At 50.6% G+C, this 23062-nt stretch overlaps 1 protein-coding gene across 2 annotated transcripts in view; it reads left to right on the top strand.

Moving 5' to 3' along the window:
• Positions 1–809: 809 nt before the first annotated feature.
• The window catches only part of GPC2 (glypican 2), a 33808-nt gene continuing 11555 nt past the window's right edge, over positions 810–23062 (top strand). Inside the window, exons 1-7 of one of the 2 annotated variants that reach the window (XM_053265519.1) lie at positions 810–1135; positions 1613–1768; positions 1978–2136; positions 2567–2877; positions 7878–7958; positions 17763–17928; positions 18363–18493. In XM_053265519.1, the coding sequence (XP_053121494.1) occupies positions 976–1135; positions 1613–1768; positions 1978–2136; positions 2567–2877; positions 7878–7958; positions 17763–17928; positions 18363–18493 (1164 nt within the window). In that variant the 5' untranslated portion in view covers positions 810–975. The remainder of the gene's footprint in view (positions 1136–1612; positions 1769–1977; positions 2137–2566; positions 2878–7877; positions 7959–17762; positions 17929–18362; positions 18494–23062) is intronic. The other variant, XM_053265520.1, reaches the window with a different exon arrangement.

Here is a 23062-nt window from a genome sequence, read left to right as displayed (position 1 = left end):
AATTCCATAGATTAATTATGCACTGTTTGAAAGTACTTTCTTCCATTAGTCCTGGTGTTGTAAGAGAGGAAGAAAATTTTCTCTCTGTCCACTCTCTCTGCTCCATGCATCATTTTATAAACCTCGATCATGTCTCCCCTTAGTCGCCTCTTTTCCAAAGTAAAGAGCCCCAGATGCTGTAGCCTTGCCTCCTAAGGAAGGTGCTCCAGGCCCCTGATCATCTTGGTTGCCCTCTTCTGCACCCTTTCCAGTTCTACAAGGTCCTTCTTAAGATACGGTGACCAGAACTGTACGCAGTACTCCAGATGTGGCAGTATGTCACTCTAACTAGCTCCGTGGTCTGAGCTGTGGCCCCATCCCCTAAGGGGAAACTGCACTCACATGCTGTCTCCCATCCAGATGCAAACCAAGGCATCCACTGCTTAGCAAAGGATATCATTTGTGCTGGCTACCACAAGACCAGCTCTCCTCCTCCCCAGTACTTGGTGGTGATGGCGGGGAGGGGGCTTAGATTTCCAGGCAGCCTCCTCCGCATTAATATCTCTTTGACAGGCGACTGTCACTCACCAGCTGGGGGGGCACTGTCTTCTCCCCCCGCCCCGCCCCGCAGGTTTGGAGATCTCTGGGTCCTGCGTCGGCCCTCCGCTCTGGAGGAGATGAGTTGGGGCAATGAATTGTTGCGCGCTCAGAGAAGGGGGGAGGAAGAAGAAGGCGCTAGGACCCCCCACCCCACCCGGGCCCCATTGTCTGTTGCCCGGCGGGGAGCGGGACAGGCGGCACTAGGGCCTGGCGGACCCCGCCCTGAGCTCGTCTCTTTCCATTGTCTGGGCTGCTCTTCCGCCGGGCGCTGCGCGGCTTGGCAGGTTTCGGCGAGTCTTCGTCTTTCTCCGGGCCGTATCGCGTTGCAGAGCGCGGGGCCGAGTTTGCCCGTGGGGGCCTGCCTTCCCCCGCCCTTCGCGCCTTTGACCTCGCGGGATGGGGCTGCCGCTAGTGCTGCCCGCTTTGGCCACGCTTCTTTGTGCTGTCGCCGCTGCTGCCAGCGAAGCTCGCGGGGCGCGGAGTTGCGCGGAGACCCGGCAAGTGCTGGCGGGCCGCGGCTTCTCACTCGGATCAGTCCCGCCCAGCCTCATCTCGGGTAAGGGGGCCCCGCGCGCAGGCCAGCGGCTTAGTTGTAGCGAGGTTCCGACGGTCGTTGCGCGGAGGAGCTTTCCCGAGCTCCGAGTGCGCTTGGACTAAAACTTTCTGGTGGCGCCTCTGCACCCCGCTGGGCGAGGAGGAGGAGGAGGAGGAGGAGGCTCTTTGCGGCTCCCCCCTCCGCGTCTCCTCTGTGGGTTTCTCTTGCGTCGGGCTGACTTGCTAGGAAGGGGCGCTTGCTCCCTAAAGTCTCCCCCGACGGGGCGCCCTCCGCTCCGACCACAATTTTAACCCGAAGGAGGGGGTGGGAAGCGGGGGGGGGGTGTCAGCAGACCGAACTGCCCCGGGGCTCTACAAGGCTGCCGGTCCCTTTTGTTACCTACTGACGACAGGGGGGGGGCGACGGGGGGAGCCTCTCCGCGGCTCTGGGAGAGAGGAGGTAGCAGCTGCAACAACGCCCCTCTGTCCTCCTCGCCAGGCAGCACTTCGGAGACACCGTCCCGATGCTCGACCTCGGGTGGTTCTCCTTGTGGTTCTATGGGTGTCTCCACACTTATCTGCACGTTCCTTGATTTGGCGGGGGCAGGAAGAAATGAGCACACACACAACCCGCCATCCCTACCAGTGTTTGTGGGTAGGAAAGGGGCAAGCAGGGAGGGGAGCAGGGGAGGACCCAGTCTAGCTTCTCTCCTCGAGGGCGCGACTCGGGGAACCTCCCACTGCCCGCCGTGGGTTTGGGGCGCATCTGTTGCGGCCGGCGGGGCTGGCTTTCCCAGGGAGGGGCGGGTGCCTAGGGCGCAGCGGCCCTCCTTCTCCTTCTCCCCTCCTCCCCACCCCCCGCAGGAGAGCACCTGCGCATCTGCCCCCAGGACTACACGTGCTGCGCCAGCCAGACGGAGGAGCGCCTCAGCCAGCAGAGCCAGGGAGACCTCCAGGGCCTGGTGGGGGACGCCGCTGCCTTCCTGCTCAGCACCCTCAGCTCCCGCCAGCGTCGCTTTCATGGTGAGCCGGGCGGGGGAGCAGCCCACCCCCTGGGCGGGGCGGGGGCCGGCTCACGGCTCTATCAGCGTCATGGGACTTCCTCCGAGCCTGCTTGATTCGCCTTCTTCTCACCCACCACCCCCTTAGGAGCTCCGGGTCCGGACGCAGGAGGAGGCCGGGGGATTCCCTCTTGCCGGGCAGAGGCTCCAGAGCGGTGTCCCCCATGGGCGGGCGAGCGGGCGGGCGAGGTTGCCCTTTGCTCCCCACCAGGCCGTCTCTCTGCCCAGATCCCTCCCCTGGCTGGGCTGGAGAGCACGTCTGTTGGGCAGCCCCTCCCTTCCCCAGCATGGCCCCAGGCGGAGCCCTGGCCCCAGTTAAGCTGCTGCCGCCGCCGCCTAGTGTGATGTTCTCCTCGGGGTCTCTCCCCACTCGCCCCCGCCGTCTTCTGCAGATTTCTTCCGGGAGCTGCTGGCCGGAGCTGAGCGCTCGCTCCAGATCATGTTCACTCGTAGCTACGGCCGCCTGTATGCCCAGCACGCTCGCCTCTTCCAGGGACTCTTCGTGGAGCTGCGACGCCACCTTCAGGGGGCCCGGCCCGGCCTGGATGAGGCCCTGAGTGACTTCTGGGCCCGGCTGCTGGAGAGGATGGTCCCCCTGCTCAACCCCCAGTACAGCTTCCCAGAGGGGTACCTGGACTGCGTGGGGCGCCAGGCAGACACGCTCCGAGCCTTTGGGGACAGTCCCCGCCAGCTCCAAGTGCAGGTGAGCCGGTGTTCTCCCCGCCAGCCCCTACCCAGAGCAATCCCTGCAGAATGGCCCTGTCTCTCCCCCCTCCCCACACATCCCCACTTGGGTGGGGGGCTGCCTCGCACCAAAGCAGCAGCTCCCGCTGAGCTCAGTTCAACTTGTCTGGTTTCCACAAGGAACGCTTTGCTTGATGATGATGATGATGCTGTTGTTGTTGCTTATCTTTAAACTCCCTTCTTCCTCTTTGCCATTCTGCTGGCCTCTTCCTGGCTGCCTGCATCCCTGGCCGCCAGTCTTGGGGCGGGGGCAGTGAGGGCCCCTTACCTTTTGCTCCCTCTGAGATGAGGAGGGTAAGCTGCTGCCATCTGTGGGGCAGGGAGGGGCGTCGTCCTGCTGCTCTAGGGCTGCCCTTTGCCTGTGAGCTTGAGGGGGCTGGGCCTCTGTCAGAAAATACCCCACTGAGCTCCTGGCCAGCCAGATGCTTTCTGCCCCCCCCCCACTGCGGATCAGAAAGCCCCTTTCATCTCCACCCCTTCGGACACCCCCTCACCCCACTGACCCTTCTCAGAATCCTGGCCATTCCCAAACTTTAGCAGAAAAACTGTCTTCTGTGTTATCTCATTTTGGATGCAATTTAAATGTTTGCTCGTTTTGTGAAAACCATAGTCTAGAAAGCAGAGAATTCAGCCCAAAGGAGAGAACTATTGTTTCTCCAGGCATGGGGCAGGTGGGGAATGCTCTACGGTCTGCAGAGGGACCCTTGGCAGCTGTGGGGCCTTTGTCTCCCCATCCCCAGCCCAGATCTGGGTGGCCCATGGTGGTGGAGGACTCCGTGCTGTGGCACAATCAGGAGGGGCCCTGGTTTCCAAAAGGAACATTGCCTGCCTATATATTTTAAAGACTTGCTGTTGGGTGCTTCCCCACTACCATGGCCACTGCTGCCTTGGCCCACCCACCGCAACACCCCCACCCCATTTCGTATGTGGCGGCTTGCTGCTCTCCCTCCTCCTCCTTCTGCCGCTCGCCTGCCCACTTAGAGCAGCCGAAAGGGCTCTTCCCACTTCCCCGAGAGCCAAGAGGCTGGCCAGCCTTTACTGCTTCTGAGCCAGCTAAGAAACAGCAATGGATGGGCAGGTGGAGGGGCAACAGTGAGGGGGCTCTTGGTGGCCCCTCTTCCTGGGCTCTCTGAACATGTCCACCCGCCTGCGGTTCTGGCCCTGCTTAGATTACTCCACCAGGATGATGCTGCCTGCTGCCCCCGGCCCCTTCATAGCCCACCTTTCTTCAGTAGGCCTCCAGGTGGCACATGTGGAGTTCCCAGGTTAGTGAGGCAAGACTGGCCCCTGCAGGAGCCATGCCGGTTCTCCTTCAGCATGGCCTGTTCTTCTATATATTTTAACAATTTTGTCCTTAAGTATGCTTTTCATCAATTTATCTGGCACAGAAGTTAAGCTAACTGGCCTGTAGTTTCCCTGATCCCCTCTGGATCTCTCCTTGAAAACCGGAGTTACATTAGCTACTTTCCAGTCCTCAGGGACAGAGCCTGATCATAGGGACTAGTTACATATTTTTGCTAGATCATCAGTAATTTCACATGTGAGTTCCTTCAGAACTCTTGGGTGGATGCCATTTGGCCCTGGTGACTTGTTAATGTTTAGTTTTTAAAGACAGTTTAGGCAGGGGTGGAGCCACCATTGGGCAAACGGGTTCAAAGATCCCGAGCCACCACCAATCAGGGGCCACGAGTGTGGCCTCAGACATGCCCCCTGTGCCTGACATCAGATGGGGGTGTTATTTTGGTCCCAAACAGGGCTGTGCGGCGCCGTTTGGAACCGAAATCAGCCCATGCTGCATTGGCAGCGCAGCCGGAGTGACTCTCCCTGCCTTAAAGGCAAGGGGAGCTGCTCCTGGTCTCACTGCCAACCGGGGCCGATCAATTTCCTTTCCAAACGGGGCTGCACAGCCCCGTTGGGGAGGGAGACCACGCCCTCGCACCTGACATCAGATGTGGGGGTGTGGCTAGCCAGCCTCTGCGTCTCCTGTCAGACGCAGGGGCGGGTTCAGGGGATGGCGGCAGCCACACACGGTCCACCACCAGCCTCCCTACGCGCCTGAGTTTAGAACATCGTCTCTCATCACCTCAAGTTGGCTCAATTCTTCAGCCTTCAAGCCTGAGAAACTCAGATCCAGAGTGGGTATACGGTCAATATCCTCCACGGTGAAGACAAATGCAAAGAACTCATTCAGCTTCTCCTTATCCTCCTTAACAATCCCTTTCACGCTCTCATCATCTATAGGTCCCGCCCTGACAGGTTTTCTACTTCTGATATATTTAAAGAAGTTTTTGTTATTCCCCTTGACACTTCTAGCTATATGGAAGGGGGGTATATAAATTGAATAAATAAATAAATAAATAAATAAAATATGCTCCTCAAACTCTCTTTTTGCATCCCTTATGGTCTTGCATTTCCTTTGCCAGAGTTTATCTTCCTTTCTATCCTCCTCATTTGGGCAGGACTTCCATTTCCTGAAGGAAATCGTCTTCCCTTTTATAGCTTCCCTGACTCTACTTGTCACCCACACTGGCATCCTCCTGGACTTGGAGATACCTTTCCTCCTTCTTGGTATACGTTCCAACTGAGCTTCTGTTATTGTGGCTTTAAATAAGTTCCCTGCTTTCTGGAGTGAGTTGACCCTCCTGACTTTCCCTTTCAGCTTCCTTTTTACCAGTCCCCTCATTTTTGAGAAATTTCCTCTTCTGAAGTCCACTGCATCTGTGTTGGACTTCCTTGGCAGTTCTCCACTTGCATATAAGCTGAACTGGATGACACTATGGTCACTCTTCCCCAGTGGTTCTTCAACTCTGACATCTCCTGGTCCTGCTGGGCACCACGCAGGATTAAGCCCAAGGGGTTGCCTTCTCCATGCTGAAGGAGGAAAGCAGAAGAGCAATGTGATGCCATTCCATTCCCTTCCTCTGTAAGCCTTTCATACTTGGAGGGCTTCTGTGGCACCCCTGAGCCCACAGTGTGCCCCACTGGAAGTGGCCTGCTTCCGAGCAGAGTGGGCCCTGCCATGAGGGGACTTCAGGCTGCCCCCCTGGCCCAGCCAGACTTGGCAGAGGAGCTGCTGCTTTGATCTAGTTGTCTCCCTGGGCCTGGTTTTTGGACTGGGAGAAGCTTTCTGGTTGGAGAATTAATGTATATGATTTGCTGTGGTGTGCGTGTAGGTGTGTGGAGGTGGTGGTGGCCACTAGCTTGGATGGCTCTAAAAGGGGATTAGACACATCACAGGATGGGGGTGGGGCGGAAAGAAGGAAGGAAGGTGGGGCATTCTCTCAACAGCTATTTGTTATGATGGCCAGATGGAACCCCCATGCTCAGAGGTAGTTACCTCAGAATACCCATTGCTGTGGGGAGCAGCAGCAGGGAAGGGCTTTGCTTTCTTGAGCTACTTGTAGACATTCCTTTGGGGCATCTGGTTGGCCACTGTGGGAAGCAGGAATGGTGTTGGACTAGATCTGGGGTTCTCAACCTTGGCTCCCCAGACGTTGTTGGACCAACTCCCATAATGCCCAACCAAAGGCCATTGGGGCTGGGGATGATGGGAGTTGAAGTCCAACATCTGGGGAGCCAAGGTTGAGAATCCCTGGACTAGATGGATCCCATAGGCCCCTGAAGCTGGAGCGGGGACTGAGCGCCTCCACGAAGAGGAGAGGAGAGCTGGTGGTAGCAAGCCTGATGTGTCCCCTTATCTAAGCAGGGTCTGCCCTGGTTGCCTATGAATGGGAGACTTGATGTGTGAGCCCTGGAAGATATTCCCCTCAGGGGATGGAGCCGCTCTGGGAAGAGCAGAAGGTTCCAAGTTCCCTCCCTGGCAGCATCTCCAAGAGAGGGCTGAGAGAGATATCCGCCTGCAACCTTGGAGAAGCCGCTGCCAGTCTGTGTAGACAATACTGAGCTTGATGGACCAAGGGTCTGATTCAGTATATGGCAGCTTCCTATGTTCTTAAGAAGGAGAGTGGAAAGACTGAGTCCTGACCTATGACTGCTGAGTTCATTAGCATCTGAAATATTCATGAACTGTCTTTTCAGTAAAGTGGAGATCCTTCTGGAAGGCCATGCTTAATTTTAATATGTTCCGCTTGCTCTCACCTCCTGCAACAGAGTATTCTGTCCATGCTTGTTTACGTTGGTGGGGCTTACTCCCAGGTAAGTACAGCATGTAGGCTACTGGCTAATTAAGTAAGTGCCACCATTGGCCTCAGCCAGTGCTGGACCCATTTTGCTGCCTGCAGTTCAGAGGGAAGTGAGGTCAGCTCCAATGTGCACACACACACACAGAGCCCAGTAGACCTCAGTGGGGGGAAATGCCTCCTCCAATAGCCAAATGTTGCAGGAGATCTCTCTCCTACAGCAGAGGGAGGGGATGGACAACAAAGCAAAGGTAGGCATACAGTCTGCCCCCGCCCCAGTTGCCTTGAGTCTCCCCACCCCCACCCCCCGCTTAAAAAGAAAAGACCTTGTGTTGCATCCACTTCGGCCAGATTCTTCATGTGCTCTTCTGCTGTTCCTTTCTTCATGCGCTCTATGTTGGGCTGAACACCTCCCTCCGCAGACCCTCTTCCCATGGCAGTGGCAGCAGCTGCAGCAGCGGCAGTGTCCAGCTGCACGTGCCTGAGATTGCTGCCATCCCCTCTGTGGAGCAGCTGCCTGGCAGGGGCTGGCTCTGGGGGCAGAAGGCTTGGAACATGTTGGTTTAGGTGCCCCCTAACTAGGTTCTGGGTCAAAGCCTGAGAGTTTATGCAGAACTGGCAGGAGGTAAAGTGTCAGCGCAATCCGTTGGCTTTCTGATATACCTCACATCCGCGAAGAGAGCTCTTCCCTGCTGCCCCCCCTGTCCTATCCAGTCCTCCACAATCCCGCTCTGCTTCTGCCAGTGGTGGTGGTTGGGCCTCTCTGTGTGTGCGTGTGTGTGCCAGGCTGCTCTGACCCCTCCCCTCCTCTTTTCTCCAGGTGACGCGTGCCTTCCTTGCTGCCCGCGCCTTGGTGCGGGGCCTGGCAACTGGCCGGGACGTTGTGGCACAGGCAGTCCAGGTGAGCAGTTTTGCCTGGGGTGTGTGTGTGTGTGTGTGTGTGTGTGTGTGTGTGTGTGTGTGTGTGGCGGGGGGGGGCGGAGCTCAGGTTTCTGAGGCCTGGAGAGGCGCTTGGTGCCCTGATGGACCCTGAGGGGGAGGGGGAAGTTGAGAGCCTTGGGGCTGGTGCTTGGGGTCCTGTGCTGCCCCCCCGCCCCCGTTCCTGGCAGGACACCTACTGCACTCCACCTCCCCACCTAATTCTCTCCTCCACCAACTGCTGAAATGCCTCCCCCTCCCCAGCTGGAGTCAGAGATGGAACCATTTCTGAATGAATGAGCCATATCTTGTCAGCAAGGGGCACTTGCAGCAGAGGCCCAGCCTGAGGCAACCCAGCAGTCAGCTGGGCAGAGCCTCTGGAGGGGCTTCTCCAGAGACCGGCTCGCCTGCCTGGCCGGCAGCTCCCCCTCGCTGCCCCCGAGAGCTCCTCATTGGGCTTCTTGGGGATCTCACCCCCGGGAGTCCCGTGTGTGGGGGGGTACCCACAGGCATGAGCCATGCTGACTTCCACTGCGTTTTGACCACAGGCACAAGGTTACTCTCACGGTGCGTAGCTCAGCTGCCCATTTGCACATGCCTGGGAGTGCAGCTGTGCCGATGCCCTCCTCAGAGCACACAAAGCAGGACCCCTAATGCCTGGCCTTGTTTGCGAAGCTTAAGCAGCCAGAACTTTTGGGAGAATAACAGCACTGTAGAGTTGGGAGGGGTCCTGGAGACCTCCGAGTCCAACTCCCTGCTCAGTGCAGGCATCTGCTGTGGCATCCCTGACAGATGTCCAGCCTCTGCATCAAAACCTCCAGCAAAGGAGAGCCCGTCACTGCATGAGGCAGGCTGTCCCGCAGCTCTTACAGTCAGAACATTCTTCCTACTGTGCAGCCTAAATTTTCTTCTTTGCAATTTTGACTCATTAGTTCTAGCCCTGCCCTCAGAAGCAACAAAGAATGAATCCATTCCTTCTGTGCGACACTCCCTCACAGATCTGGAGACAGCTACTATATCTCTTGGTCTTCCTTCTCCAGGCTAAACACACCCAGCTCCTTCACCCATTCCTCATAGGACTTGGTTTCCAGACCTCCCACCTCCTCTGAGCCCATATCAATGTCCTCCTTAAAACAGAACTGGGCATGGTATTCTAAGTCATCTGACCAGTGCAGAACAGAGTGGAACTACCACTTCTTGTCATGACCTGGACACTCGGCCCCCAAGACTGCATTTGCCTTTTTAGCGGCTGCATCACGTGGCTTTATCATATTCAACTTGTGGTCCACTAAGACATCTAGATTCCTTTTACATCTGCTGCTGCCAAGCCAGACTTCCACCCATCTTATGCTGGTACATTTGGGGTTTTTTTAACCTTACAAAATGCAGGACTCTACGTTTATCTCTGTTAAACTTCAGCTTGTTGATTGTGGCCCAAAGTTGGAGCCTGTCCAGATCATTCTGAATCTCAGTGCAGTCTTCTGAGGCATTCACCAATTTCCCCGCTAGCTTTGTCTCACCTGCAAATGAGAGAAGGATCCCTTCATGACCCCTTCTTCGTCCAAGTCATTTAGGAACATGTCAAAGAGCCCAGGGCTCAAGGCAGAGCCCCCTGGGGTGCCCCACTCGGTCCTTCCGCTGAGCTGACGTGGAACCATTAACGGTGGGCACTGGTTGGGTATGGTGCTTCAGCCAGCTGGGAATCCACCAAATGCGAGGACCGTCTTGTCCACAAGGATATTGAGGAGACTTTGTCAAACGCTCTGCTGAAACTGAGGTCTGCTACGTCCACAGCATCCCTCTGGTCAGCTAAACTAGCAACTCTCTTCAAAAGGAGACGAGGTTTTTCTGGCATGACTTGCTCTTGGCAAATCCACGCTGGCTCCTCCTGATTCTTTTCTAGGTGCTTGCAGACAGGCTGCTTAAGCGCGTCTCTTCTAGGACCTTGCCAGGTCTCCACACCCAGGGAACAGGCCTGTCCTGCCCCAGCTCCTCCCCGCCCCCGTCCCACACACACACACTTTGGAAGACAGCAGCTTCTCTTACTCGTCTCTGAGGGGTCCGGTTCCCTTGGATGTGACTCATCCAGAACTGCAGACTTCAGCTCCTTTAAGGCAGCGAAGTGCTTCAGAACATAAGACCAGCCTTGTTGGATCAGGTCTCAGGCCCATCTAGTCCAGCATGCTGTTTCACACAGGGGCCCACCAGGTGTGTTGGGAAGCCACCTAAACAGGGAGTGAAGGCAGGCCCCCCTCTCCTGCTGCTGCTCCTCTGCAACTGGTATTTGGAGGCATCTAGCCTCTGAACATGGAGGTAGCCTATCGCCATCAAGACTGGCTTTGCACTTTGATCCTGTTCATGGATAGAGTTGTCCTCCATGAATGTATCTAAACCCCTCTTAAAGCCATCCAAGCTGGTGGCCATCACTACATCCTGTGGCAGAGAATTCCATAGATTAATTATTTTATTTACCAAATTTGTACACTGCCCCAAACTTTTGTCTCTGGGTGGCTAACAATAACATAAAACAAGGTGAAACATACACAAAAATCTTTAAACAATTTAGACAATATAAAAGTCAAAAACAGATTAAAACTTAAAAATTAAAAAAGCTGAAAAAGCTTGGGTGAAGAGGTAGGTTTTCAAATGCTTTTTTAAAATTGTCAGAGATGGGGAGGATCCTATTTCAGTAGGGAGCACATTCCACAGTCTTGGGGCAGCGACTGAAAAGGCCTGTCTCCGTGTGGCCATCAGCTGAGCTGATGGCAACTGAAGACAGACCTCTCCAGACGACCTCAGTGGGGGTGCACTGTATGAAATTATGCGCTCTATGAAAAAGTATTTTCTTCTGTGGGTCTTAAATTTCCTGGACATCAGTTTCATGGGATGACCCTTTGTTCTGGTGTTGTGAGAGAGGGAGGAAAATGTCTCTCTGTCCCCTCTCTCTACTCCATGCATCATTTTATAGACCTCTATCAAGTCTCCCTGTAGTTGCCTTTTTTCCAAATAAAGAGCCCCCAGATGCTGTAGCCTTGGCTCATGAGGAAGGTGCTCCAGGCCCCTGATCATCTTGGTTGCCCTCTTCTGCAACTTCTACAAAGCCCTTCTTATGATACGGTGGCCAGAACTTTATGCAGTACTCCAAATGTGACCACACCATCGATTGTATATGGCCATTATAATATTAGCAGTTTTTATTTTCAGTCCCCTTCCTCCCTAGCATGGATTTTACCTTTTTCACAGCTGCCATGCACTGAGTCAACACTTTAAATGAGCTGCCCACCACGACCCTAAGATCCCAGGTGTGAAGCTTGACCAGGTGGCTTACAGTCAGTCCCCCTCAATCATCCCTAACCCTAACCCTAACCCTGCTAACTGGGCAAAGAGGCACCTTTTACCATAGTGATTCTCTTTATTTAGCAGGGGGAGAGTAACTGGCCCTATCCACCCCTAGCACAGTACTTCCAGTGACTGTTGCTGGTGTCTATCTTACGTTTCTTTTTAGAATGTGAGCCCTTTGGGGACAGGGTTCCATCTTATTTGTTTGTTGTTTCTCTGTGTAAACCGCCCTGAGACATTTCTGGAAGGGCGGTATAGAAATCGAATTATTATTATTATTATTATTATTATTATTATTATTATTATTATTATTATTATTATTATTATTTCTTGTTTACACAGTCAGACAGGTGTTATTGACTGGTTTGTTTTATCCAGACATCGATTCCTTCCCAAGGACCTGGTATGCCAGAATTTTATTGTCAATTGTTATAGATATCGTCGCAGAATATAGGCTGTTCCCAGTAAAGCTGCTTTTTGTAATTGGCTGATGGTGATTTCTGTGGCCCCCTATGGTGTTGAGGTGCTCTTCAAGGTCTTTTGGAAGTGCACCCAGGGCGCCAATTACCACTGGGATTATTTTGGTCTTTTTCTGCCACAGCCTTTCAATTTCCATTTGTAGATCTTTGTATTTGGTGATTTTTTCTATTTCTTTTTCTTCTATTCTGCTATCCCCTGGTATTGCTATGTCGATTATATTGACTTGTTTTTCTTTCTTCTCGACTACAGTTATATCTGGTGTATTGTGTGGCAGATGTTTGTCTGTTTGTAGTCGGAAGTCCCATAATATTTTCACATCTTCATTTTCTTCAACTTTTTCAATTTTATGGTCCCGCCAATTCTTGGCTACAGGTAGCTTGTATTTTTTGCAGATGTTCCAGTGTATCATCCCTGCTACTTTGTCATGCCTTTGTTTGTAGTCAGTCTCTGTGATCTTTTTACAACAGCTGATTAGGTGGTCCACTGTTTCATCTGCTTCTTTACAAAGGCGGCACTTGCTGTTTGTTGTGGATTTTTCTACTTTTTCTCTTATTGCATTTGTTCTTAGTACCCAGAATGTTGGGGGCAATATGCTAAATCATTGTAAACCGCTTAGAGAGCTTCGGCTATAGAGCGGTATATAAATGTAAGTGCTATTGCTATTGCTATTGCTAGTGCCTGTTCTTGTGCAGCCAGTATTAAACCCTCTGTTTCTTTCTTCAAGTTGCCATTCTTAAGCCATTGCCAGGTCTTGGTGATGTCTGATTTTCCACTTATATTGTGCAAATATTGACCATGCAGGGGCTTATTTCTCCATTTTTCTGCTCGGTTCTTGATTTGTTCTTTCTTGTAGGCCTGCTTTCTTTCATTGGTGTTGAATAGTTTCTCGTTCTTGACCATTTGAAGTGCATCTTCTTCACTGTCCTTGATATATTCTTCAAGGCCTCTTTTCTCCTCCTCTACTGTTTGATGGACTTGCAGCATTCCTCTTCCACCTGAGCTGCAAGGGAGGTAGAGCCTATCTACATCACTGCGGGGGTGCAGAGCATGATTGATGGTCATGATTTTCCTGGTCTTACGATCTAGCGTCTCTAGCTCTGCCTGGGTCCAGTCTATTCTTCCTGCAGTGTATCTGATAACAGGTATAGCCCAGGTGTTTATGGCTTGTATGGTGTTCCCGCCATTGAATTTGGACTTGAGGATTTTTCTAACTCTCCTGATGTATTCACTTCCAATTTTTCTTTTAACTTCAGTGTGTGCGATGTTATCAGCCTGGAGAATGCCCAAGTATTTGTAACGTTTTTTCTCTTCCAGGTTCTTGATCTTGCTTCCATTGGGCAGTTCTATTCCTTCTGTTTTTGTTATTTTTCCTCTATTCATTATTAATGCAGCACACCTGTCTAGTCCAAACTCCATTGCTATATCGCTACTGAATATATGGACAGTGTTTAGCAGTGATTCAATTTCTGACTGGGACTTTCCATACAACTTCAGATCGTCCATGTACAGCAGATGGTTGATTTGACTTGATGTTTTAGATGTTTGGTATCCGAGGCCTGTTTTGTTTAGTATTTGTGAAAGTGGGGTCATGGCGATTACAAACAATAGAGGGGATAGTGAGTCCCCTTGGAAAATGCCTCTTCTAATACTAACCTGTCCAAGTGCCTCGCCATTGATTGTTAACTGTGTACTCCACATGCTCATTGCTTTTTTAATAAATATCTGAATGTTTTTGCTGACACCAGTTGTTTCTAAACATTTTAGTATCCATGTGTGAGGCAATGAATCGAAGGCTTTCTTGTAGTCAATCCATGCAACACTTAGATTTGTTTTTCTTCTCTTGCAATTTTCTAAAATCATTTTGTCAATCAGCAGCTGGTCTTTTGTGCCTCTGGTGTTCGGGCAATTTCCTTTCTGTTCAACTGGAAGCTGTTTGTTAGTTAATAAGTGTTGCATCACTTCATCTGCTATTATTCCAGTTAATAATTTGAACATGGTTGGCAGGCAGGTTATCGGTCTATAATTACTTGGAACTGCACCTTTTGCTGGGTCTTTCATGATGAGATGAGTTTTCCCAGTTGTTAGCCATTGTTCAATATCACCGCCTTTCATAATGTGATTGAACTGTGTTGATAGTTGTTTATGAAGGCTTGTTAGGTGTTTAAGCCAAAAGCCATGCAGTTCGTCGTCACCTGGCGCAGTCCAATTTTTAATTTTCTTTGCTCTTTCACTTATTAATTCTGGTGTTATTATTAGATCTTGCATTTGTTGTTTACATTTTTTGACCTCTTTCATCCAGCCTGCTTTTTTATTATAATCTATTGGATTGTCCCATAATTTCCCCCAGAATTGCACTGTTTCTTCTTTATTTGGTGTTTCTACGTTTCTTGCAGTTTCTCCTTCTATGCTTTGGTAGAAACGTCTCTGATTCGACTGGAATTGGAGATTCTGCCTGTGTTGTGTAATTCTGGCTTCATATCTGCTAATCTTCTTTGACACTGCTGTTATTTGCTGCTTTATTATTTCCAGGACTTCTCTAATTTTCCTTGAATCTAGGTGGTATTTTTGGATCAGATACTGTTTGGTGTTTTCATTCTTCAGCTTCTTGTCTTTCATATCTTTCAATTTACTAGCATCTGATCTAAGCCTGGAGATTCTATTTTCTAATCTAATCTTCCATTTAGGTGATGTACTGCTTTCTTTTTTGACAGGTCCACTGATCTTATATCCGAGCTCTTGTGTTGTTGTTGTTGTTGCTGCACTGTACATTAGTTGGTTTGTTTCTTGCAAATTATTGGTTGTTATTTCTGCAAGTGCAGCATTGACATCTTTTAATGCCTGAGCAAGTTGTTTTTTGGCAACTGTTTTTAGAGCTGGAAGTCGAACCCTGGTGGTTGTTTGGTTCATGTGCTCAGATATTTTTTGCTTTAGTTCTTGTTGCTTTTCTGTTAAACGGCATTCGGGTTTTTGAGGTGAAGGCAAAGGGGAGGTTGCCTGGTTTTGATTTTGAAACAGTTCAGCAACAGTGGCATCCTCGATTTCCAACACCTCTTCCACCTGCGCCTGAGCAACTTCTTCAATTGGTGATAATTCTTCTTCCATATCTTGAGCCTGTGTTGCTCTTTGCTGTTCTTCCAGCTCTACTCCTGTGAATACTTTATTTCTTATTATGAATCTTCTCTGGTCTGCTAGCCTTTGTTCTGTTATTTCTGTGTCTGGATGCTTCTCTTTCCAAATTTGGTACATTCTTTTAAAATAACCTCTTCTAGTTGGACTAGACTTGTAATAGAAGATCATTATTTCGTTGTTGGCATTTTTCGTATATTTTTTCCGGTTAAGCGATGTTTCTTCCAGTAACCTTGCAGGCACCAGCCCTGGTTGCTCAACTGAAGATCCTGAGTCCTGTTGCCCACTTGCCACCAGATGTCCAGGGACTATAGCATCTGGCGCGGTCCTTGTTGACCCGGGCGACGACTGATCCGGTATAGATTTATTAAAATTACCATATTGTTGATGGGGGAGGCACTCTTTGTCTGGCTCCTCTGGTGAGACCTGTCCAGTATGGTTGGACCTCTGGCATAGCTTTCACCTTCCTCAGAGCACACAAGCCCCACAACCACGCCAAGTTAGTGCCTCACTGGGGGTTGTTGTTGTTGTTGTTGTTATTTCTCTCTCTCTCCCCCCCCCCCACCATTTATTTTATCCCGACACTTTTGATGAGGCTTCCATGCTCTGATTTATGGATTTCTGTGCAGGTGTATACCTTCTTTTCATTTACTGTATGTAACCCCTGCTCTGTTTCTGTTGGCATGTTCCTTTGGAAAAGTCATACCCTTCAAGTGCTATCTTCTAAGCATAAGTTATTCCACAGAGTTTCAGTGACAATTATTGGATCATATTTGCCTTCCTGTGTCGGATTTATTTATTTATAAATAAATGCATTTATTTATTGAATACATTTATATAAAATATAAACATAAGTCCCATGGTGGTTTACATAAAAATTAAAAACACATAAAACCCACTAAAAATTACAAAGGTGAAACCAATCAAAACAGTGCAAAATACAAACACCTTAAGCCAGCTTAAATACTTACTGTAGGCCTGGATGAAGAGTGGCACTGACAGGACTTTGGGGGAAACCTGCCAGAGGTGTTGAGGCTCCAGGGGGCATGGACAAAGCCTCAGGGCAGCTGCAGAGGAGGCCCAACTGGCCAGGCGGCCACCAGACAATCTGGTGGTGAGTGTAGGCAGACCTCCCCAGATGCTATTAATACATGGTGGGGGTCATGATGAAGAAGGAATGGTCTCAAATACCCTGGGCACAAGCCATGTAATAATAACAAACTGTATTTGTTTATTTACATAATAAACGATTTTTGTTTAACCGTATAGGGCTTTATAGGTAATTTCAGCATTTGTATCTTGCCTGGAAACATATCAACAGCCAGCATAATGCATTTATTTACTTACTTACTTACTTACTTATTTATTTAACACATTTTAATACTGCCCAAAATGCAAGTTAAGGTGGGAGTAATGTGATCTCTTCAGGTTACCCTGGAGACCAGCCTGATTGTCAATTTATTATTATTATTAGCTCGATTTCTATACCACCCTTCCAAAAACGTCTCAGGGCAGTTTACACAGATAAAGAACAAACAAATAAGATGGAACTCTGTCCCCAAAGGGCTCACAATCTAAAAAGAAACATAAGATAGATACCAGCAAGAGTCACTCTGACAATTACAATGTCTGGATGATGTACAAAGGGAGCCCAATATAGTGCACGTTTCAATAGTCAAGCCTAGAGGTTACCAACAGATGCACCACCATTTTAAGCCTGCTCCTTTTCAGAAATGGAAGCAGCTGGTGTATCAGCAGAAGCTGACAAAAAACACTCCTGGCCGTTGCCTCAATCTGGGTCCAGAAGTATTCGCAGACTACTACACATTGGCTCCTTCTGGGGGAGTGTAACCCCTCCTAATGATCTCTCCCATCAGTTTCATGTAGATGCTAACAAGCATTGGAGACAATATGGAGCCCTGCAGCCCTCTCCAAGTGTCACCATCGGGAATCTGCCTGACCGCTGTGGAACAGTGTCTCCCACTCCCAGCTGATCCAGAAGGAGACTCTGCTCCATGGTATCAAACGCTGCCAAGAGATCCAAAAGGACAAATGTCTTCCTAACTGAAGATCATCCACCAGGCCAGCCAAAGCAGTCTCCCCCACACAGTGTGCCTGAAAGCTGGTGTGAAATGGACCCCGATACTGTTTCCTAACCCCAACTCTAACCCTGCCTGGAGCTGGGAGGCCATCCCATTGGCTTCCCATGTTCTGTGCCTTTGTGCATAGCCATCACACACATCGCCCCCTCTTGACTTTCCTGCTGTCGTTCCTTGCACATTTCTGAGTGTCCCCTCCACCATTCTGCCTCGTCTATCTTGGACACATCTTTTCGTTTCCCTTGCATTTGGCTTTCTGCTTGGTCCTTTTGCTTTCCTCCCCACTCAGGGTCCAGTCTGAAGCCCTCTTGTGGAGACTGGTGGGGCTCCTGTGGGGCAAGTTCTTCCCAGTCCCCGTGAGCAGCAAGCAACCCATCTCTCGCCATGAGTGCCTCTTCTTCCGTAGCACAGGGCATGGCTCAAGAACCCAGCCCTTTCCTCACGTGGCCATCTCCGTAGCCAGCGGCTCCTTCCTGGGATCCGGCTTTCTCTCCCTGTGCCTTGACCTTCAACAGGAAGGAGACGGGGTGGGGGCATGCCAGACAGCATCTGCGTCCCCTGGGACCTCCTTGAGTAACTGGGGTGTCATTGTGGGCCTTGAGTTCTCCGGAGCTGCCGTGTACACAGGGAAACCCTCTGCTCCCGTGTGTGTGTGATGTGTGGCTGTGATGTCCTTTGGGGGAGGTGGGCATGCAGGGCGCCCGGCGAAGCTCCCCTCTCTTCCTGCCTCTCCTTCCACACAGCTGTCCCCCAGCGGGGAGTGCCGCCGGGCACACATGCGCCTTGCCTACTGCCCGCTCTGCCGTGGGACTCCTGCCCTCAAGCCTTGCAACAGCTTCTGCCTCAATGTGATGAAAGGCTGCTTGGCCAGCACAACGGAGATGGACCCCGAATGGGAGCGCTTCCTTGGTGAGGCGGGGTGGCGGGGAGGGGGTGCTGGTGAGCGCCGCTCCTCGTGGCTTGCGCGATTGTAGGACCCAAGCGCTTAATCCTGGGGGGGGGGCTTTTGCTCACACTGTGTTTCTTAAAGTGGGGTGGCCTGTGGCACTTTGTGCAGGGGGGCAGTATGGGGCCGGGGGCAGAGGGCTCGAGCTGGACTGGGGAGACCTGGGTTCGAATCCCTGTTCTTCCATGTCTTGGGCTGGTTCCCATCTCTCAGACTAACCTGGCAGGATGCAAAGAGAGCCGCAGGTGTGCTGCCCTGAACTCCTTGGAAAAGACCATTTAGCCCCCCCCCACCGATGATGCTGAGGCTTGGGGTGCCCCCAAGGCCAGTCTAGGGGAGGAGAGGCAAGCGGCTCCTTTCCCTTCAGTGTAAGCCAGCTTTCTTTGCTTCCTCCAAGATGCATTGACCCAGTTGGCTGAGCGCCTCGGGGGACCGTTTAACTTTGAATTGGCGGCTGATTCCATTGGCGTGAAGATCTCCGAGGCCATCATGCACCTGCAGGAACATGCTGTGCAGACATCAGCCAAGGTGAGTGGTGGGGGGGGCCCAGGCAGGCAGGCAGGCAGGGGTGGGGTCTCCCCATTCTGGAGAGGCGGCTCTTCTTCTTTTCTTTCATTTAATGTTAGTTATTTATTATATTCTGACAATACACACAATTGTATCATTCAATATATAACTCAAATACAGGAGACTAAAGTTAACCCCTTGAACTTAACCAGCCTTTGAGGTGGCTGTTCTTGTCCTTCTGAGGAGTTTGCACTTTGCCCACTTAGTGGGGGGCAAGTGGGGCTTGCTGGCCTGCTCCTCTCCCCTGACAACCGCAGCTCAGTTGGTAAAGATACAGCCAGGCTGGAGTTGCCTCACAAGCTGGGTCTCCCGAGAAGGGAGATGGGGCAGGGGAAAGCCCTGGGATGCAATGGGGTCTTTAGTGTAACATGAACGTCATCCTGGGATACTTGAAGAACAGCAGCACTGTGTGTGTGAGTGGGAGGAGAGATGTACACACAACACACACACACACACACACACACACACACAATGGAAGGCAAGGAGGCTGCTGACGCCACACTCAGGTTCTTCAGTTTCCATAGGAATGACTTTAGGTTCTGATTTATTTTCTGGCCCAGATGGCTTAGTTTGAATGTAATGAGCAGTCCTGGCTTTTTCTATGCCAGAACTGGAAGCAGAATTCTTGGAGCCTTGATTTAATCTGAGCTCCGTGTTTTTGCCCTTGGTGATCTCTGGCTACTAACTGCTTGTTCCGAGAAGTAGGGAGGCAGCTTTGTCTTTGGGTTCTGCCAGTGTGAGTGCTGGTTTTCATCCTATCCGCCTGCAGTATATTGTCAAAGTCCCTCCACTCACATGCCCACTGAACTGATGAAGCTGCGCCTACCAGTGTTCCCTCTAACAGGAAATCCCAGATGTTTTTGACTTGATTGATTGATTAAGTGCTGTCAAGTTGGTGTAGACTCTTAGCGACCACATAGATAGATTCCCTCCAGGATGAGCTGTCTTCAGCTTGGCCTTGAAGGTCTCTCAGTGGTGCCTTCACTGCTGTTGTGATCGAGTCCATCCACCTTGCTGCTGGTCATCCTCTTCATCTCATTCTTTTAACTTTCCCCAGCATTATGGACTTCTCAAGGGAGCTGGGTCTTCGCATAATGTGCCCCAAGTAGGATAGTTTGAGCCTGGTCATTTGTGCCTCGAGTGAAAATTCTGGATTGATTTGTTCTAGGATCCATTTGTTTGTTTTCTTGGCTGCCCATGGTATCCTCAAACGTCTCCTCCAGCACCAAAGTTCAAAGTTTTTTACTATAACTCCCATAATTCCCAGCCAAAGGCCATTGCAGCTGGGGATGCTGGGAGTTGTAGTCAACAACATCTGGAATTCCCTGTTAGAGGGAAGGCTGGTGCCTACCTAGGGTTGCCATATTGCAGCTTCCCAAATCCAGGTAGCCTAATTTGCATATTATGCATGTATACCTTATTTATTTCATTTAGGTATGTTTATATACCACCCAAAGCTCACCTCCCTGGGTGGTTTACAATAATACAACACAGATTAAAACAAAATTAAAACAATTTAAAAACCATGATGAATTTTATAAGTCTATTTAAAAGCCTGGATGACTAAATGCATCTTAACAGCCCTAAAAAGCTGCCAGAGATGGGGAGGCTCTTATTTCGGCAGGGAGCCCATTCCAGAGCCTCAGGGTGGCAATGGAGCAACCTGAGCCACCGCCAGAGGAGCTGGTGGGATACACAGTCCCATTGACTTGTGTCTTGTCCCAGCCAGCAGTTGGGGAAGAGTCCTTTTACCTGACCAATCCCTGCAGCATTCTAGCACCGAGACTCCATCCACATCCCAATACTTTCCTGCAGATCCGTTCAGTCCTAACCCTTGTCTAAACAGCTGTGTGCCGTGCTGGCACGGATTGCCTCACCAGCCCAGCAGACTGCCACGCCCCAATACCTGGATATGTGCCGGACTGGTGAAGCTACCCAATCCAAGCTTATGCTGAGGAGCAGTGCTGAGTGCATGTTTGTTACCATGAAATTCGGCGCTTGCACCTGAAAAACTGGCACAAGCTTCAGCATGCTGGAGGCACGCTATCATTTGCATCCTGAGATCAGCACAAAAACATGTAACACCAAAATGACTCATTTTGATTTAAAATACTTTCATGCAATCAGCCCATAGCACAGCTGTGAGAACTGTTACACAGAAATACTCCCCAGTAGCAGAACTCAAGAACGTGGATGATGAGCCCTCATTAAACCACATAACTCACTAGGTGACTCTGGGCCAGTCACATCAATCTCAGCCTAACCTGCCCCACAAGGTTGTTGTGAGGATAAAAATAGCCATATACTCTGAGCTCCTCGGAGGAAGAGCAGGATATAAATATAAAAGCAAGCAAACAAACATGTACAGCTTGTATCAAGCACTCTTGAAAAGTATGCTTAATACTGCTCCTTTTATGTTGAAGGAAAAGCAGCCCATCAGCAAACAGTAAAGCACAACCCAGGGGTGTAGCTAGGGGAGGGGGCCTGTGTTTGCCGCTCTCCCTGGTAGCCCCTTGGAGTGAGGAAGATAATGAAGAAAATAGGGAGGGTGGGGCTGGGGGCCCCTGAGGAGCTGGGGGCCCTGGGTTCTTTGAACCCATCCACTCAATTATAGCGACACCCCTGGCACAAACTCCTTCCTTTCCCTTGTCCTGCAACAGAGGCTGGAAATTTGCAGCAGGTGGGGAGAGGGAAGCCCCTAGCCAAGAAGCCACCTGGAGCCTCCCCCTGCCTGCAAAATGCCTTTTCCTCTGGGAGATGATGCTTCGGGTTGGGGCAAGAGGAGAAGCGTGCCTGCAAGCCAAGGCAGTGGCTGACCCAACCTCTTCTCTCTGGCTTCCCCACTCCTCAAGAGAGGATGAGCAGTCCATGCTGCTGATCATAGGAAAAGGCGCCCCCCCCATTCACACCACTGCTCTTCCCTCTGGGTTGCACAGTGGGGAGGGGACTGTGCCCAAGCCCCCACGCATCCCTGCGAAAGACAGATATGGCCTGTGGTGGTCACAACAGTACACTTAGTTACGCTTATGCCCTCCTCCTCCTGATCACCTGGGGGGCCCCAACCTTGCCCATAGCACCACCCCTAGAGAGAAGAGAAGAAGCCAGGTAGATCATTTCAGTGGGTGTGTGCCCATGTGAGAGAGGGACTGTATAAGGGTGTGTGTCGGTGTCAACTCCTGCCGCCCACAGAGCCCTGTGGTTGTCTTTGGTAGAATACAGGAGGGGTTGACCATACAGGAGGGGTTGACCATCTCATGCTGCTCAGGAGATGATGCTTTTCAGCATCTTCCTATATTGCTGCTGCCTGATATAAAACAAACCTTACCCCAAGTGCCCCTGCACACCTCCCTCTCTGGGCAGATTCCTTGCTTGCCAAATCCCAGCTCCTTTGCAGTGCATTTGCAGGTCTGAGCTCCGTTACAGCTGCCTGCTCCAAATGCTGGAAATCTCACACTTGTGCTCTCACCCCCAGGTGCTCAGTGTTGATGCTGACCAGAGCCAGGGCCAGCTGGTTAGGGCTGAAGTTTTCTTGCCTGATCGGGGGTGGGTGGGTGGGCGGTGCACCACAATCCCATCTCCAATTGACATGGCAACCTGGTGTCTGGACTTTGTCAAGAGTTGGTGTAAACCATAAGTATGTTGCATCTAGTGGATGCTCAAAGAAGTCCTTGATAATTTTAGGGTACCTTTTTGGAACAGAAAGTAGGATTTAAGTCCTTCAGACATTAGCAAAGATCTTTCAGTTGCTGGAAAGAGTGTAAGCCATCTAGTTTTAGACTGACAAAAGCTTATGGTATGTAACACTAACAAATGTACAGAATTCCTTTAAGCTGTTAACCTGGACAGTATTTATGCAAACCAAAAACCCTGTAAATCTTAGACCTCAAGCTTCAGGCAGCCGGCTGCACTGTGAACTGTATTGTGCAGTACAACCAGGACCACTCAGGTTCAGTGGCAGGTGATGTTGCAACTTTGTGAAAATGTTGTTCCTTTCTTTTCTATGAATCCCTCCAAAATTGGAGTTCGTATTTTTTCCTCCAAATGCTCTTACTATAAAACGTATGCCCTTTTCCCTGCCATTGAAATAATATATCTGAAAACTGTCTCTGAACATTCATATCCATGTTCTTTCAACTCCGGAAGCTTTGCATGAACACTTTCTCTACACCTAAATATTGTATCATCATGGGAAGGATGTTGTGATATTTGTGGTTGTTGGCATCTGCATTATTTATTTATTCATTCAATTTCTATACCGCCCTTCCAAATGGCTCTGTAGAAAGTCCTACAAAGCTACCTTTTCTAAAGCCTGTCTTCTTATATCTGAAGTATGAGGTCTCAAAACAGGCCATGGCCTCTGTTTTAGTCTGACAACTGCCAGATTTACCAGCAGCAACCACAGAGTCATCAGATATGTTGGCAATCAACTTGCTGTATTAAAAGATTCCATGTGGAAAGCTAGCATTATTTCAGCAGCCACAACTTTCCTTGCTTCATGCTTGTTTTTAACAAAGTGTGATGAAACAGGAC

This window comes from Hemicordylus capensis, chromosome 6, assembly GCF_027244095.1.
Source record: "Hemicordylus capensis ecotype Gifberg chromosome 6, rHemCap1.1.pri, whole genome shotgun sequence".
Taxonomy (NCBI): domain Eukaryota; kingdom Metazoa; phylum Chordata; class Lepidosauria; order Squamata; family Cordylidae; genus Hemicordylus; species Hemicordylus capensis.
Note: the sequence above shows the minus strand (reverse complement) of the source record. Positions and strands in the feature narration are given on the sequence as shown.